Below are 14978 nucleotides of genomic sequence, written 5' to 3'. Positions count from 1 at the left end.
TGTCACACATGTGAGCCAATTACAACCTCCTCCTTCTCCTCCTCCTCCTCCTCCTCTCCTCATCCTGTTACCGCGGTAATGAGCAGAGATGATCAATAACCGGCGGTGACGTCACGCCACTTCCTCTTTGTGCGTGAAGTCGTGAGAGGAGGGGAGGACGGAGGGTGGGGGGAGGGAGGGAGGGAGAGAGAAAAAAATCTGCTGGTCAGCCAATCAGATGCTCGTCTTTCTCTGCGGGTATTATTCTCCTCCTTCCTCTCTCTCTCCTCCTCTCCCTCCTCTCCCTCCTCTATCCTCCGCGATGCTCCTGCGCGGCGTGGCCGTCCTCGGCGCTCTGTCTGCGGGGTCCCAGTAGCTCTGCGCCGGTCCCTCCGTGCGGGAAGATGGTGCAGAAATCCCGGAACGGCGGCGTGTTCCCCGGGGCGCAGGCCGACCAGAAGAAGGTGGGCTTCGTGGGTCTGGAGGCCGGGGGGACCGAGTCCAGCAGGGACGGAGCTCTGCTCATAGCAGGTACACGCACGCACGCACACACGCACACACACACACACACACACACACACACACACACACACACACACACACACACACACACACACACACACACACACACACAACACCTGCCGGCTCGTACGCAGACATTAACCGTGAACTGTGTGTGTGTGTGTTTTTTCTTTCCCGGTTCTGTTTCATGGTTACAGATTTCATCCCAATGATATTTAAATGAAGAGACATGAATTAATATTTACTGTCTGCACGTCAGACGCGGTGCTTGCACGTGATTGGCTGATGACTCTCGTGCGTGCGTGTGGAAGTTGATTACTAAACAGATGTTTACTGTCCCGCGTGATGACGGATTGTTCTGTGTGTTCGCAGTTTTTTAGTCTGTCCACATTTGACTTCTGCAGCTCACATACTCTCACGTGTGTGTACAAAAGTAGTAGAAGTGAAACTGTAGAGAAGTCAAAGTATTTTGTGTCAATCAGAAAAATCAGAAAATACATCAATTTTCTTTTTTTTTAACATTTTTTTTTCTTCATATTTTCATTTCCCCCACGAATCCTTCCACTTCCATCCTATAACATAACAACACCAGCAAGCATTGCAAAAAGGAAAACAAGAGAGAATATCAAAATAAATATAAAGAGGGGAAGACACAACGAGGTGAGCGAAGATGTTCAGGAAAATAAAAAGTGGAAAAGAACAACATTGCGTCTCTCAGGCAGAGAGAGAATATCAGGGATTAGGAGATTGTCCAGGTCTCCTTCTGCTGGACATGTTGCACAAGCAGTCATCAATCAAAGCAGGACACGTAGAGGCTGTTCATTATATTCATTGGCAGGTTTGCGCCTTGAGGCACGCGTTAGTTTTGGAGATTTATGACCAGCATACATTTTTAATGAATGAAATTAGGGACCTGTTCCTTGGTCTCTGTAAAGTTTTACTGATTCAAGGATCCCTCTCTGCCCCAACATGGAGCTCCACAGTTCTGCAAGTGTAAATTTGTGCTATTTTTGATGAGTAGAAAACCATGTTTTTAATTATGATGTCATGGAGAAGTACTACACTTCTCACAATCCTGAAGCGCAGAGGTGATGTCGCTGATTGGACCAATCAGACACCTCTCTACTGACCACCAGGGGGCGACTCCTCTGGTTGTATAGAAGCCTATTCTTCATGCTGCATTCTCTCTCCTGACTACCAGGGGGGCGGCTCTATAGCTCTAGTTTGTATAAGTGTGAATCAGTGAGTGTTTACCTGTGTGCAGGTGGGGAGGAGGGTCCTCGCCGGCTGCGCAGCGTCTCTGGAGCAAAGAGGCCTCCGAAGAGAAACGCCCTCTACAGGCGACTGCAGAACTTCCTGTACAACGTCCTGGAGAGACCTCGAGGATGGGCCTTCATCTACCACGCATACGTGTAAGTACCTGTCTTTACACCTGTCTTTCTGCACATATATATTCATATATGTATATTTTCTATATATATATACTTTCATATATACCATAAAAGTTGGGTTACAAGCTGCTATTACCTTCGGTGGGTGTCCCTGCTAGCTCCCCGCTGTAGCCAACTGGCACTGCTGCTAGCTCTCTGCTAGCTCCCCGACGACCACCGAAGGTAGCGGGACCAGCCCCGAGCTCGACGCCCGACTCGGGCAGCGGGGACGCGGGCAGTAACAGCAGCAACAGCGGGGAGCTAGCAGCAGCGCTAGCTGGCTACAGCGGAGAGCTAGTGGAGGGATAGCAGCAGCGCTAGCTGGCTACAGCGGGGAGCTAGCGTGGAGATAGCAGCAGCGCTAGCTGGCTACAGCGGGGACACTCACTGAAGGCAGTAGCGGCTTGTAACCGAATTTTACGGTGTATATATATTAAAATAAATACAACTACAGTCTGCTCGGAGGATCAGGTGTCACAGTGTCAATCTTCCCCTCTCCATCGTAACACAAATCTGAGATCAGTATCCATACGCGCGTGTGTGTGTTTCTGATGTGTGTTCTCTGTTCAGGTTCGTGCTAGTGTTCTCCTGTCTGGTTCTGTCCGTGTTCTCCACCATCAGAGAGTACGAGAAGTCTTCAGAGGACGCTCTCTACATCCTGGTAAACTCCATGTGACCACGTGGCGTTAAAAATACACACTTCAGTCATCTCCCTTGATCAGAGAGCCACAGCTGAACACATTATGCGCTGATATTTTTAGGCGCTCGTGTCCCTCTGAGTTTCCGTAGCTTGATGATATTTTATAAACTCGTCATTTTAAATCATGATGACAGCAACATATACGTTGCTGCCCATCAGAATCAACTTAAATTCCCCTCAGAGCGTTTCGGCAACTTGACTAAATGGAACTTATGGCGGTATTTATTGTGAAGGCAGACGCAGGAAGTAGTGATCGAGCACAAGCTTTGGTCTCTGACGTTGTGGTGTTGCGCAACAGGAAGTGGTGACCATCGTGGTGTTCGGGGTGGAGTACATCGTGAGGATCTGGGCCGCCGGCTGCTGCTGCCGGTACCGAGGATGGAGAGGACGGCTCAAATTCGCCAGAAAACCTTTCTGTGTCATCGGTGAGTCTGTTGAGTTCAACCGAAGAAAACACAAATCAGAGCCTATGATTGGACGAGCTTAACGCCTAACACTTCATGTACCCTCAGACTATAACAACACTTCATTTACCCTCAGACCATAACAACACTTCATTTACCCTCAGACCATAACAACACTTCATTTACCCTCAGACTTCAACTACTCTTGTTTACACAACACTTTATTACCCTCAGACTGAAACAACACTTCATTACAACAACACTTCTTTACCTTCAGACTGAAACAACACTTCATTACTCTCAGACTATGACACCACCTCTTTACCTTCAGACTTTAACAACACTTCATTACTCTCAGATTTCAACTAGACTTAATTTACTCTGACTATAACACTTCATTTACCCTCAGACTATGACACCACTTCATTACCCTCAGTCTATAACAACACTTTATTACCCTCAGACTATAACACCACTTCTTTACTTTCAGACTAACACCACTTCATTTCCCTCAGACTATAACTCCACTTCGTTACCCTCAGACTATAACACCACTTCATTACCCTCAGACTATAACACCACTTCTTTACTTTCAGACTAACACCACTTCATGTCCCTCAGACTATAACCCCACTTCGTTACCCTCTGACTATAACACCACTTCATCACCCTCACACTATAACTCCACTTCATTCCCCTCAGACTATAACTCTTTCTCTGTCTGCAGACATCATGGTGCTGATCGCCTCCATCTCGGTGTTGGCTGCCGGGACTCAGGGGAACGTCTTCGCCACTTCAGCCATCAGGTCGCTTCGTTTCCTTCAGATTCTGCGGATGATCAGGATGGACCGGCGGGGAGGAACCTGGAAGCTGCTGGGCTCGGTGGTCTACGCCCACAGCAAGGTGAGCTGGGACGCCTCCACTTCAACTGCTTTCACTGTTGCGTCAGCAGTGTTGAGTCATTGGCATCGTCTCAAGTCCTGATGGTTTCATTGATTCTGAAGCGTATTGATCACAGCTACTAATTACTGTGTGACTCTCTCTCTCTCTCTTTCTCGCCCCTGCCTCCACCCCTCCCCCTTCCCTCCAACTCCCTCAGGAGTTGATCACTGCGTGGTACATCGGCTTCCTGTGTCTCATCCTGGCCAGCTTCCTGGTTTATTTGGCTGAAAAAGAGGACAACGAGCAGTTTGAGACGTATGCAGACGCCCTCTGGTGGGGACTGGTGAGAACACACACAGACACACACTGTGAGGATGTCACAGCACGGCCAGAGGAGCCTCGTCTCTGATTGGTCCGTGTCCGTGTCCGTCAGATCACCTTGACCACCATCGGCTACGGAGACAAGTTCCCCATCACGTGGAACGGACGCCTGCTGGCCGCGACCTTCACGCTGATCGGAGTCTCCTTCTTCGCTCTGCCGGCTGTGAGTCCCCGAGAGTTCACCTGAGTTCACCTGACGCAGGTGATCCTCCTCTCAGCTCACCTCCTGTCTCCCTCCTGTCTCCCCCCCTCTCTCTCTCTCTCTCAGGGGATTCTGGGTTCTGGTTTCGCTCTGAAGGTTCAGGAGCAGCATCGCCAGAAACATTTTGAGAAGAGACGAAACCCAGCCGCTGCCCTAATCCAGGTGATCCTCCTCCTCATCCTCCCATCCACTACTGATGGATTACCTCACAATAACCCACAAATGGATTATAATCTCATCCCATCTCTTCTCATCGTCCTGTCCGTGTGTCTTCAGGCGGCGTGGAGAGTTTACTCCACTAATCTGACCCGAACGGATCTGAACTCAACGTGGGATTATTACGAGAGGACCGTCTCTGTCCCCATGTACAGGTGAGGCCGCACCTGATGCACCGCCTTCTGTAGGGTAGTGTTGCTTATCATCGGTAACAATTCTGTGTGTGTGTGTGCGTGTGCGTGTGTGTGTTTGTGTGTGTGTCTCCAGGTTGATCCCTCCTCTCAATCAGTTGGATTTATTGAGGAACCTCAAGAATAAATCAGGACTCTCGTTCAGGTCCGAAAAGTTTAGTGACCATCGGTTGTCCCCTGCTTTTACCTGATGAAGATGACTTAATTAAAATATATGAAAGTACAACAATACATGACACATTGAAGTGCTCTCATTTTGTATTCATGGGCGACTGCGTTCCACTAAACCACCAGTACACACACTACTACTACTACTACTGCAGTATTCTTCTATGTAAATTGCAGAAATAAATGTATTGTTGATATTTAATAGTCAGGAAGTCAGGATTATCATATAATTCCAATGTATTTGATGGATAATAATAATAACTCTCTCTATCTGTCTGCAGGAAGGATGTCCAGCCTGAACAGTCTCCCAGGTCAGTGTACACTTCTAAACACCTGTTAATAAAACTGTTATTACCAATTAAAGATATGCGCCTTTGAGCAGGTTTTGTTCTGGTGTCGACCTGTCAATCACCTTGTAGCCCCGCCCCCAAAGCGCCCCCTGGTGGTCAGGAGAGAGAATGCAGCTTTAACACATGAAGCATAGACTTCTATACAACCAGAGGAGTCGCCCCCCTCGTGGTCAGGAGAGAGAATGCAGCTTTAACACATGAAGCATAGACTTCTATACAACCAGAGGAGTCGCCCCCTGGTGGTCAGGAGAGAGAAAGCACATTCAAAGACAATTTAGCATTGAACATTGGCTCTGTATGCCGAAACCTTTTGATCCAAATAAAACTGTCTGTCTGTCTGTTTGACTGTCTCTCTGCAGTCAGAAGGTCAGTCTGAAGGAGAGGGTCTTCTCGTCTCCCCGGAGTTCAGTGACCAAAGGAAAAGGTTCACCTCAGCATGGTGGGTAATCGAGCCAAAGTCTTGAGTTCGAAGGGAACAATGAGTTTATTCAGTCTGCTTGTTCTCCTGCGGTGTTTAACACTCATAATCCCACAGAACTTTGGCGATTATCTGCTCCCGCGATGTTGCCAGCGCATGCGTCAAAATACATCAAAATGTGCGGCTCGCATCGGGAATCTGTGCTATGACTTTTCAAAGAGATTCGACTAGCCGTTTCCCTGGAAAATGCAAAAAACAATGAGAAATGGTTCCATTCATTTGAATGGGGTTTTGTCGTGAAGAGAGCAAAAAAAAAAACCCTCATCTTTGTGCCCATAGTGACTCGGCCATGATTTAACGTAGAGAAGTTATTTAAAGTTTAAAATATTACCAAAAGTCTGGAGTTTATATGCCCAATTGGGCATTTCTTGATAGCTAGCAGTTTTCGTGTAATCATTGTTCAAGTTTAGGAACATTCTCGGACCATTTCACAGTTTACAATGGGAAAACACATGAAGACAGTGGACTCATATCTGTTATTTTCTGCATTTGGTACCTTTTCGAGGGGCTTTTTGAGTTGAATGAACAGAGAAACAACCACAGGCAGGTCTTTGGTTCAGTTTGATCTGTTGAGACTCAGCAGTCTGCAGGTTCTTATTCCCATCAACCAGTAAAAGACGAGATAATCTACCAGTTTACCAAGTCTTTAACCAGACAGGATGAACCTCCAGGCTGCTGGAGGAACCGCTTCGACTGCTGACATTAACCACACAAACAGATAGCAAACTGACTCCGCTGATAATATATTAGATGTATTCAAACAGCGATATTACCAACACAAGCCATAATTCGACAGTAGCAACCAATACATATCCAACACTTACCTAACACTTTACTGAGTAGGAGGGCGGAGACATACCTCATGATCGTGATTGGTGGTTTGCCCGAACTGAGTCTGCAGGGCGGATCCCCCGACCTGAGGGCGGATCCGCTCCGGAGTCAGACTGCTTCTGGTGCTTCTCATTCTTGTCTTCCTTCTTTTCATTCCTTACTTACCTATCTCTACCGGTTCCCCCCGCCCCCCTCGCAGTCGGCCCAGGTGTTACTCCTGGAGGACTGGGGAGCGTCCAGGCCCCGCGAGGGTCCCCCGGCACGGAGCCCAACCCGGAGGAGAGTCCCAGCAAGGTTCCCAAGAGCTGGAGCTTCGGAGAACGCAGCAGAACCAGGCAGGCCTTCAGGATCCGAGGGGCGGCCTCACGCCAGAACTCTGAAGGTAAGGAACGATCCGCCTGCACGCCACAACTCCTGCAGCCCACGTGTTTTATTTTATACTTTACAGTCTTTTCCCCAGCTTTCAATTACTTACTCAACCACTGATCTTTTCATGAGCGAACATCTGTATGTCTGTGTACTTTCTTTCATATTCTCAGCCACCTAGAAGCATCATGTTATGATTAAGATTAGTTTCATCTAAAAGTGACATAAAACATCACATGCTGTGGTATTTAATGATTTAAGTTATACTAAGAGGAACAGGACGGGTTTTCTGCTGTTGATGGTTGTGTTGCACCATTAACGCAACATATTTATCAACATATGTACATATCTGTTATACATACACATGAGTCAGACATTGTTAGTTTTATTAAGATCTCTGCAAATAAATGTATTTATGTTCAAGTCCAGTGTGTAATACTTTTCATTATTATGAATACATTATGATCCTCACTGCAAGTCAGAATACATACATATATATATAATAATGATGAAGGTGATGATGATGAGTTTGTCACCTCTCTCTCCTCCTGCAGTGTTGATAGAGATGCAGAACGAAGAGTTCAGACAGAAGAGCTCCCCAGGTTAGCACACACACACACCAATACACACTCTAATACACAATAATGTACACTAATACCTACTAACAGACAGTATTATACAGTATTATACACTAACACACAGTAACGAACACTTTATCGCACACTAGCACAGGATAAAACACACTTATACACACTGACACACACTGTAGAGGCGGTCGGTAGATTAACAAGCTCTTCATGGTGTTTCTTTAAATACTTTCATTATGAAGCAGAAAATAAATGAAAACTCTTATTGAACAGAAAAAAAACACTATGTCCTTAAATTCCTCTCAAAGGGGCGATATATCTTAACGCATCTTTAGTGCCGTCTTAATGCGGTCCTTAGTTCATGTGTGTGTGTGTGTGTGAGGTTAAAAATAGGTTGCCTTTCCGCACTCTGAACCAAAAACATGCCTGGCTCCACTCAGGTGACATTCATGTAATGTTAACGCCCCCTGGCGTGCACGTCATCAAAAACATAACCAACCAAACAAACAGATCAAACACAAATCATATAATGGCTTCTACACACACAGTAACACTCGCTAATAGACTCTTATCCACACTAATACACAAACACACACAGAGCCCTTTAACAGGTTTGTACAGTGCAGCTAAACTTTTCTCTTCTTCTCCAACTGTTCTGTTCCACCGACACACGGACCTTCAGTGGAGATATCTTCACTTTATCCACAGAGCTAATGTATGGAAACATCTTCTCAGTGAAAGTGTGTGTGAAGGTGTGTATGTGTGTGTTAGTATCAGGATCAGAGAACGACAGCTTTCCTCTGTTCCAGTCCAGATTCACTCTGATCCTCTGAGGCTTCTTCTGCACGACGAGATCAGTGAATGCTGATGGTGAACATGATGTGTATTTATCATTAAAGAACCCTATTCTCCATAATCCAGACTCTATGCATCCCTTCCTCTGGACAGACTCTGCTAACACACCCAGTCTCCAGTATTTACCGTCTCCTACCTCGACATCCCAGCTGTGAGTCCCAGAGTTAAATCCCTCAGAGCCCAGAACAGAACAGTATTTATCAAACCTGTCTGGATTATCAGGAAGCTTCTGTCTCTCTCCTCCTCTCACACTGGTCAGATCTTCAGACAGGATGAGGTCTGGATCAGCAGTGTTTGGGTCCAGAACCACAGGAGTGTAGGAGACCAGGTCCTTCATCTTGTTCCAGATGTTGAAGGTCAGGTTGCCCAGGTGTTTGGCCTCGTCTATCAGAGTTCCTGAGAGCAGCTGTGGATCCTCCAGCAGGGGGTGCTGCTGGACTCGTTCCACTGCAGCCTTGTAGTTGTTGAGGAACGAGACGTCTTCAGCTCTCAGCTCGTCCTCTGTGGCTCTGACTGTGTCTGAAAGAGCTGCTATCTCTCTGCTCAGAGCCTCCACCTCCTCCTTCATCATCTGACTCTTCTGCTCCTCTTCCTCCCTCAGTGCAGCCATCCTGGCCTCCTCTTCCTCCTCTAGAAACTGGTGAAGCTTCTTGAACTGATCCTGAATCTTCCTCTCTGTGCGTCGGGCCTGGACCTTCATGTGTTCTGCTGTTTGATCAGACTTCACTTTAACTTCTTCAAAGACCTTTAACTTCTCCTTGAAGGGCTCCAGAGTTTCCTGAAGCTTCTTCCTGAGTTGTGGAGCAGCTTCATCGATGGGTCTGAATCTGTGGTCGGTGTGTTTCTCTGAGTCTCTGCAGACGAGACACACTGGCTGCTGATGGTCCAGACAGAAGAGTCTGAGTTTCTTAGAGTGCAGACTGCAGAGAGTCTCTGGAGCTCTCTGGTCTCTCTCCAGTAAGAAGGACTCACACAGGTTCTTTAACGCCAGGTTACAAGGTGGATCTGACCTTGAAGATCTTCTCTTACAAACTGGACACTCCTGACTTGGTTTCTTTCTCCACCATCTTTTCAGACAGTCTTTACAGAAGCTGTGGCTACATGACAGAACAACAGGATCTCTAAAGACTTCATGACAGACCGGACAGCAGAGATCTTCCTTTGATCTGGAAACCATGTTGTCTCTGAGTGAAGCTGAAACACAGAAAGTACATGAGTCATGGCTCCCTCCTCCTCTATAACTTCACTGTGTGGAGTCAAACTCACGTTCAGTGTGTGGAGTGTCAGCAGGTTGAAGCAGCAGTGTTGTAGTGTTCCTCTTTCCTCTCCTGCAGCTGAACTCACTCAGAGGAAGTTGTTAGTTTGGTGTGAAGGTGAATCTGATCGTCTCTCTTTCAGTCTGTGTGTCTCTTTAGTGAAGAAGAAGAAGCACAAACTGTTTGTCTCAGGTGAGTCAGGTGAGGGGCGGAGCTTTGTGACTCCTCCTCTGCTAAACGCTTCACCTGTAACACAGAGGTGTGTTTCATTCCACAAACACCTCCACACCTCTACAGCTCACCGGTTAACAGGTTTTACCTCATTTCATCTGCGGGAGGAATGTTTCCACCTTCATGGAGCTCATTAAATTAAAAAAAACAAACAGTATGTGTGAGAGAGAGATATCAATGTTTAGGGTCACACACTAGAGGAGACGAGGATGCACGAAATGAGAAATGACCTGTGAGATGATGATGATGATGTTGATGTTGTTGTTGTTGTTGTTGTCGTCTCAGATGCCAGCCTGCCAGGAGAAGACATGGCCGATGACAACAAGAGCTGCCACTGTGAATTCGTCCCCCAGGATCTGACCCGGGGGTTAAAGGTCGCCATCAGAGCCATCTGGTGTGAACTGTTTCCTGTTTATTTTCATTCATTTATCAGTTTTGATCTGCGCATCATTCATCACTTTGCTCAGTTTATGGTTTATTTGCTGGTTAGTTTGCACTGAACTCATTCTGCTTTCTATTCACGTTGTTTTTTTTTATTCATTGTTATTTGTGCTCACCCCAGGGTCAAAGGTCATCGTCAGCTGTTGGGTAAGAGCAGTTAGTCTGACCTTCAGTTAGCTTCATTGTTTTCTGTTGTTTCACTGTTTTGGTTGTCGGATAGTAAAGTTCCTCTGTCATGTTGTTTGATAAGACCTCCTCCTCCTCCTTCTTCTTCTTTAGATATTATCATCGCATATATATATATATATATATATATATATATATATATATATATATATATATATATATATATATTGTGTTGTTTATTCCTCCTGTAGCTCCTCCCCTGTTTGTTATTTAAAGTTAAAGTTCTGTGAAGATAATTTACTAGATTGTGGTTGAGCTCTAAAGCTTCAAACCAAACAGCCCTCAGCTCACACACACTACATTAAAGGTAATGTGTGTGTGCACTTTGTCTCTGGGTCTGTGTATCCTGGTTTTGACTTACCCCCTGGTGGTCAGGAGAGAGAATGCAGCTTTAACACATGAAGCATAGACTTCTATACAACCAGAGGAGTCGCCCCCTGGTGGTCAGGAGAGAGAATGCAGCTTTAACACATGAAGCATAGACTTCTATACAACCAGAGGAGTCACCTCCTGGTCCGGAGCCATCGTCAGAAGACTCTGTAGCTCTGTGAGAGGAATATAGAGCCACTGGACTACATCAGTACTGTACCGAGGTTGATGGTGACATCTCTCTCTCTCTCTCTCTCTCTCTCTCTCTCTCTCTCTCTCTCTCTCTCTCTCAGTATAATGCGCTTCATGGTGTCTAAGAGGAAGGTTAAAGAGAGTCTTCGTCCCTATGATGTAATGGATGTGATCGAGCAGTATTCGGCCGGACACTTGGACATGCTCGCCCGCATCAAGAACCTCCAGTCCAGGTAAGACCTCTGACCCCTGGAGTGAATATTTGAAGTATGCATACTTCACCTCCACAGTTCTCTTCACAGAGGTCACTGCGTGAGATCACTGTTCTGACTCCTGATTGGCAGGGTGGATCAGATAGTCGGCAGAGGGACGCCGATCGCAGACAAGGACCGTCCCAAAACGACCAACGAGGAGCTTCCCGAGGATCCTAGCATGATGGGGCGGCTGGGGAAGGTGGAGAAGCAGGTAACCGACGGCAAACCAGAGTCCGTCTCCCAAGAGCCCGTCCGGCTTGTGCTGCAGCTTCAGTGTTGAATCCGTTTGACGTCCTCTGCCGGTCTCGCTCCCCCAGGTCCTGTCCATGGAGAGAAAGTTGGACTTCCTGGTGAACATCTACATCCAGCGAATGGGAATCCCGCAGGCCGAGACCGACGCCTACTTTGGACCCAAGGAGCCGGAGCCGGACCCGGCCCCGCCCTACCACAGCCCGGTGGACCAACCGGAGAAGAGCCAGTCCACCTCCAAGATCCCACAGTCAGTGTCTACTCTTACTGGGAAACCACATAACCAGTACACATAAAGGACATGTTGACCTTTTTGTTTTGTTAATGTGTCGTTTACGTGTTGTGCAGGGCGTTGCCTGGCGACCGCATCGAGAAGAGCCGCTCCGTGACCAAGATGGTCCGGTCCAGCAGCTCCACCGGACACAGGAACGGCAACGCCCCGACCTGCCCGCCTTCCACCTCCTGGCAGCCAATCAGCTCCCAGCTCCACCAGCAGGCCCCGCCCCCGGGCCTTCCCCACCGCAGCCACGGCCACACCCCGAGTCCACTGGGGGACGGGTCGCTGGTTCGACTCCCGCCTCCTCCGGCCGGAGAGAGGCACGGCGGGAACCGATCGAACCGGCACAGCGCCGGAGACCGAGGGGGGGCAGAGAGACCCGGAGGAGGAGGAGAGGAGGTGAAGCAGGACAGTGACGCCTCCTTCCCGTCTGTGGACCACGAGGAGCTGCAGCGCTCCTTCAGCGGCTTCTCCATCTCCCAGTCCAGAGAGAACCTGGACTTCCTCAACAATGGCTTCTACTCCTCCACCCCTCAGGGACGAGAAGGAGGAGGAGGAGCCTGTGCCACCGTCCGGTCGTACATCGCAGAGGGAGAGTCGGACTCTGACTCGGAGCTCTGTGCCCCCTCGCCGCACTCGGACCGGACCTGTGCCGAAACCAAGTAGAGCCCGAGGTAGTGAACCAGAGCGAAACCAGCTGAAGTCACGACCCAAATGAAAAAACTATGAAACTGGGACGTGAAACTGATACAAGTCAAGCCGCCAGTCTGAAGAGTGATGCATCATGGGGACTGTGAGCGGCACAAATCACGGGGTGTCACGCTGGTTTTCTTCATGCGAATATTTTAACCTGTAAAGCAAAAGTTTGTTCTCACGCTCATCGATTTGTTCACCGATTGGCTGGTTAATTTGTCCCACGTGGTGTCATGACATCATCAGTATGCATATGTAATCTAATGATCCCCAACTGGCTTTTAATTCATGACTCATATTCATGAATGAATCCCAACAGGTTTGAACCCAGCGACAGGAATGTAAACGATTAAATACTGAGGAGTGTTTGATCGCGGAGACGAACACATCCGTCTCACTTCAGGAAACCAAAATAGGTCAAAACCACCAAAATAAGAGTCTCTTTTACTGCGTCAGATATGAGGTGGGAACTTTACAGTTTGTAGGACGGATGTTGGTGAGTTTACGTGATCGGCTGATCGATCGGCTCTCCTCTGATTGGCTCACGAAAGAGACACCGACCAGCTGTCTGTCGACTCGCTTCAACGTAGTCGTTTGTTTGAATGTCAGAACATTTTGTTTTTTCTTCTTTTTCCCCAGAAGTAAAACTTAAACTATTCATTATTCAAATAAAGAATGTTCGTCTGTTAATCGTCCGACCGTCCACTTGGGTGTCCGATGGTGGAAACACTATGGACGCCATTGTTGTGCTCAACCATCGAGAACAGGATTTAGACATTTTGTTTTGGATGAAAAACTATCTTTGTACAGAACGTTGCCTGTTTGATTGTATTTCAATATTAATTAAAAACATTTAGCCACAACAAAACTGATGAACAGTTTTTAGTCTTTTGTTACCTTTCAAGTCTCAGGTCTGCAACCAATATCAAGACCGGCCCACCACCAAGGATCAGAATTTCAGCAGGTAGAAATACTTGTAGTACTGTAGTACTTTATACTGCAGTACTTGTAGTACTCCCTCCTGTAACTGTCCTCAGGTGAAGTCTCAGCTACGTGAAGAAGGTAAATCTTACCGTGTATGTCTGTGAGTCTCTTCTCAATCAGAACTGAACGTAACAAACTGTTTCCCGCTTTTCTGATGACGTCATAAAAGGGGCGGGGCTCTGTGGGCCAGCATATGCGTTTCACCTTAAAAGGGATCAGATGATCAATATGATCAATAATATCACGTCTTTAAAGTTGACTTAACTTTCACGAAACAACACGACCAGAGTAAATTAATGTTCACTGTTGTTTCTGTCAGTTTGTACTTTGAGACACAAAACATTTTAACAAAAGAATCCTGTGCTTTTATTTTGAAGGGGATACTTTTGTTCTCATGGCCGTCGGCTAAAATAAACAGATTTTGTCAGAGAAGTTTTATTGGGAGTATATTTAATATTTATGACTGCTCGAGTAGACACACTGATGAAAAAAATATATAAATAAATACACGTGATCACCTCTGATTATCAAACCTGTCACAGCTGCTGCAACATCTCACTTTTATGAGTTTAGATTAAACATGAGAGCGTGTGGAGTGACCTGGGGACCTTTGAAGGTGATCTTTTCATGTGCGAACATCTGTATGTCTGTGTACTTTTTTCATATTCCTAGCCACCTAGAAGCATCATGTTATGATTAAGATTAGTTTTATCTAAAAGTCACATAAAACATCACAAGCTGTGGTATTTATTGATTTAAGTTATACTAAGAGGAACAGGACGGGTTTTCTGCTGTTGATGGTTGTGTTGCACAATCAACACAACATATTTATCAACATATATACATATCTTTTATACGTATAAATGAGTCTGACATTGTTAATAGTTTTATAAATCTCTGCAAATCAATGTGTTTATGTTCAAGTCCAGTGTGTAATACTTTTTATGATTATGAATACATTATGATCCTCACTGCAAGTCAGAATACATTTAACCCCCTATCATATATATATATATATGATAGGGGGTTAAATGTATTATTAAATATGTATATATATATATATATATATATATATATATATATATATATATATATATATATATGTATATATATGTATATGTATATGTATATATATGTATATGTATATATATGTATATGTATATATATATATATATGTATATGTATATGTATATATATATGTATATGTATATATATGTATATGTATATATATATATATATGTATATATATGTATATGTATATATATATATGTATATGTATATATATGTATATGTATATATATATA

The 14978-nt window shown here is 45.9% G+C and overlaps 2 protein-coding genes across 3 annotated transcripts; one reads left to right on the top strand and one right to left on the bottom strand.

Moving 5' to 3' along the window:
* The first annotated feature begins 315 nt into the window (after nucleotides 1-315).
* On the top strand, nucleotides 316-13542 carry LOC137795834 (potassium voltage-gated channel subfamily KQT member 2). 2 transcript variants are annotated; one of them, XM_068593335.1, is made up of 19 exons: nucleotides 316-510; nucleotides 1766-1913; nucleotides 2553-2592; nucleotides 2930-3056; nucleotides 3763-3938; nucleotides 4135-4260; nucleotides 4351-4461; nucleotides 4567-4662; nucleotides 4777-4871; nucleotides 4984-5052; nucleotides 5357-5386; nucleotides 5785-5864; nucleotides 6934-7116; nucleotides 7655-7702; nucleotides 10315-10423; nucleotides 11319-11450; nucleotides 11562-11682; nucleotides 11789-11970; nucleotides 12069-13542. In XM_068593335.1, the coding sequence occupies exons 1-19, from the start codon at nucleotides 384-386 to the stop codon at nucleotides 12661-12663; spliced, it is 2595 nt and encodes an 864-aa protein (XP_068449436.1). In that variant the 5' UTR covers nucleotides 316-383; the 3' UTR covers nucleotides 12664-13542. The 2 variants fall into 2 exon arrangements, with proteins under 2 accessions (XP_068449436.1, XP_068449434.1); XM_068593333.1 differs by having other exon boundaries at nucleotides 2502-2592.
* LOC137795835 (nuclear factor 7, brain-like) lies at nucleotides 7885-9837 on the bottom strand. Its single transcript, XM_068593336.1, has one exon. The coding sequence runs from the start codon at nucleotides 9717-9719 to the stop codon at nucleotides 8292-8294; it is 1428 nt and encodes a 475-aa protein (XP_068449437.1). The 5' UTR covers nucleotides 9720-9837; the 3' UTR covers nucleotides 7885-8291.
* Nucleotides 13543-14978: the final 1436 nt, after the last annotated feature.

The sequence above is a fragment of the Clinocottus analis genome, unplaced genomic scaffold (genome assembly GCF_023055335.1).
Source record: "Clinocottus analis isolate CAN_PGR_092001 unplaced genomic scaffold, fCliAna1.0.p SCAF_3, whole genome shotgun sequence".
In the NCBI taxonomy this organism is placed as follows: Eukaryota; Metazoa; Chordata; class Actinopteri; order Perciformes; family Cottidae; genus Clinocottus; species Clinocottus analis.
This window is presented reverse-complemented; position numbering and strand designations above follow the sequence as displayed.

Coding starts and splice junctions, on each gene's coding strand:
- LOC137795834 (XM_068593333.1), top strand. CDS start 384: ATGGTGCAGAAATCCCGGAACGGCGGCGTGTTCCCCGGGGCGCAGGCC. Junction 3,057..3,762: donor AAAACCTTTCTGTGTCATCG/GTGAGTCTGTTG, acceptor CTCTGTCTGCAG/ACATCATGGTGCTGATCGCC. Junction 4,663..4,776: donor CAGCCGCTGCCCTAATCCAG/GTGATCCTCCTC, acceptor GTGTGTCTTCAG/GCGGCGTGGAGAGTTTACTC.
- LOC137795835 (XM_068593336.1), bottom strand. CDS start 9,719: ATGGTTTCCAGATCAAAGGAAGATCTCTGCTGTCCGGTCTGTCATGAA.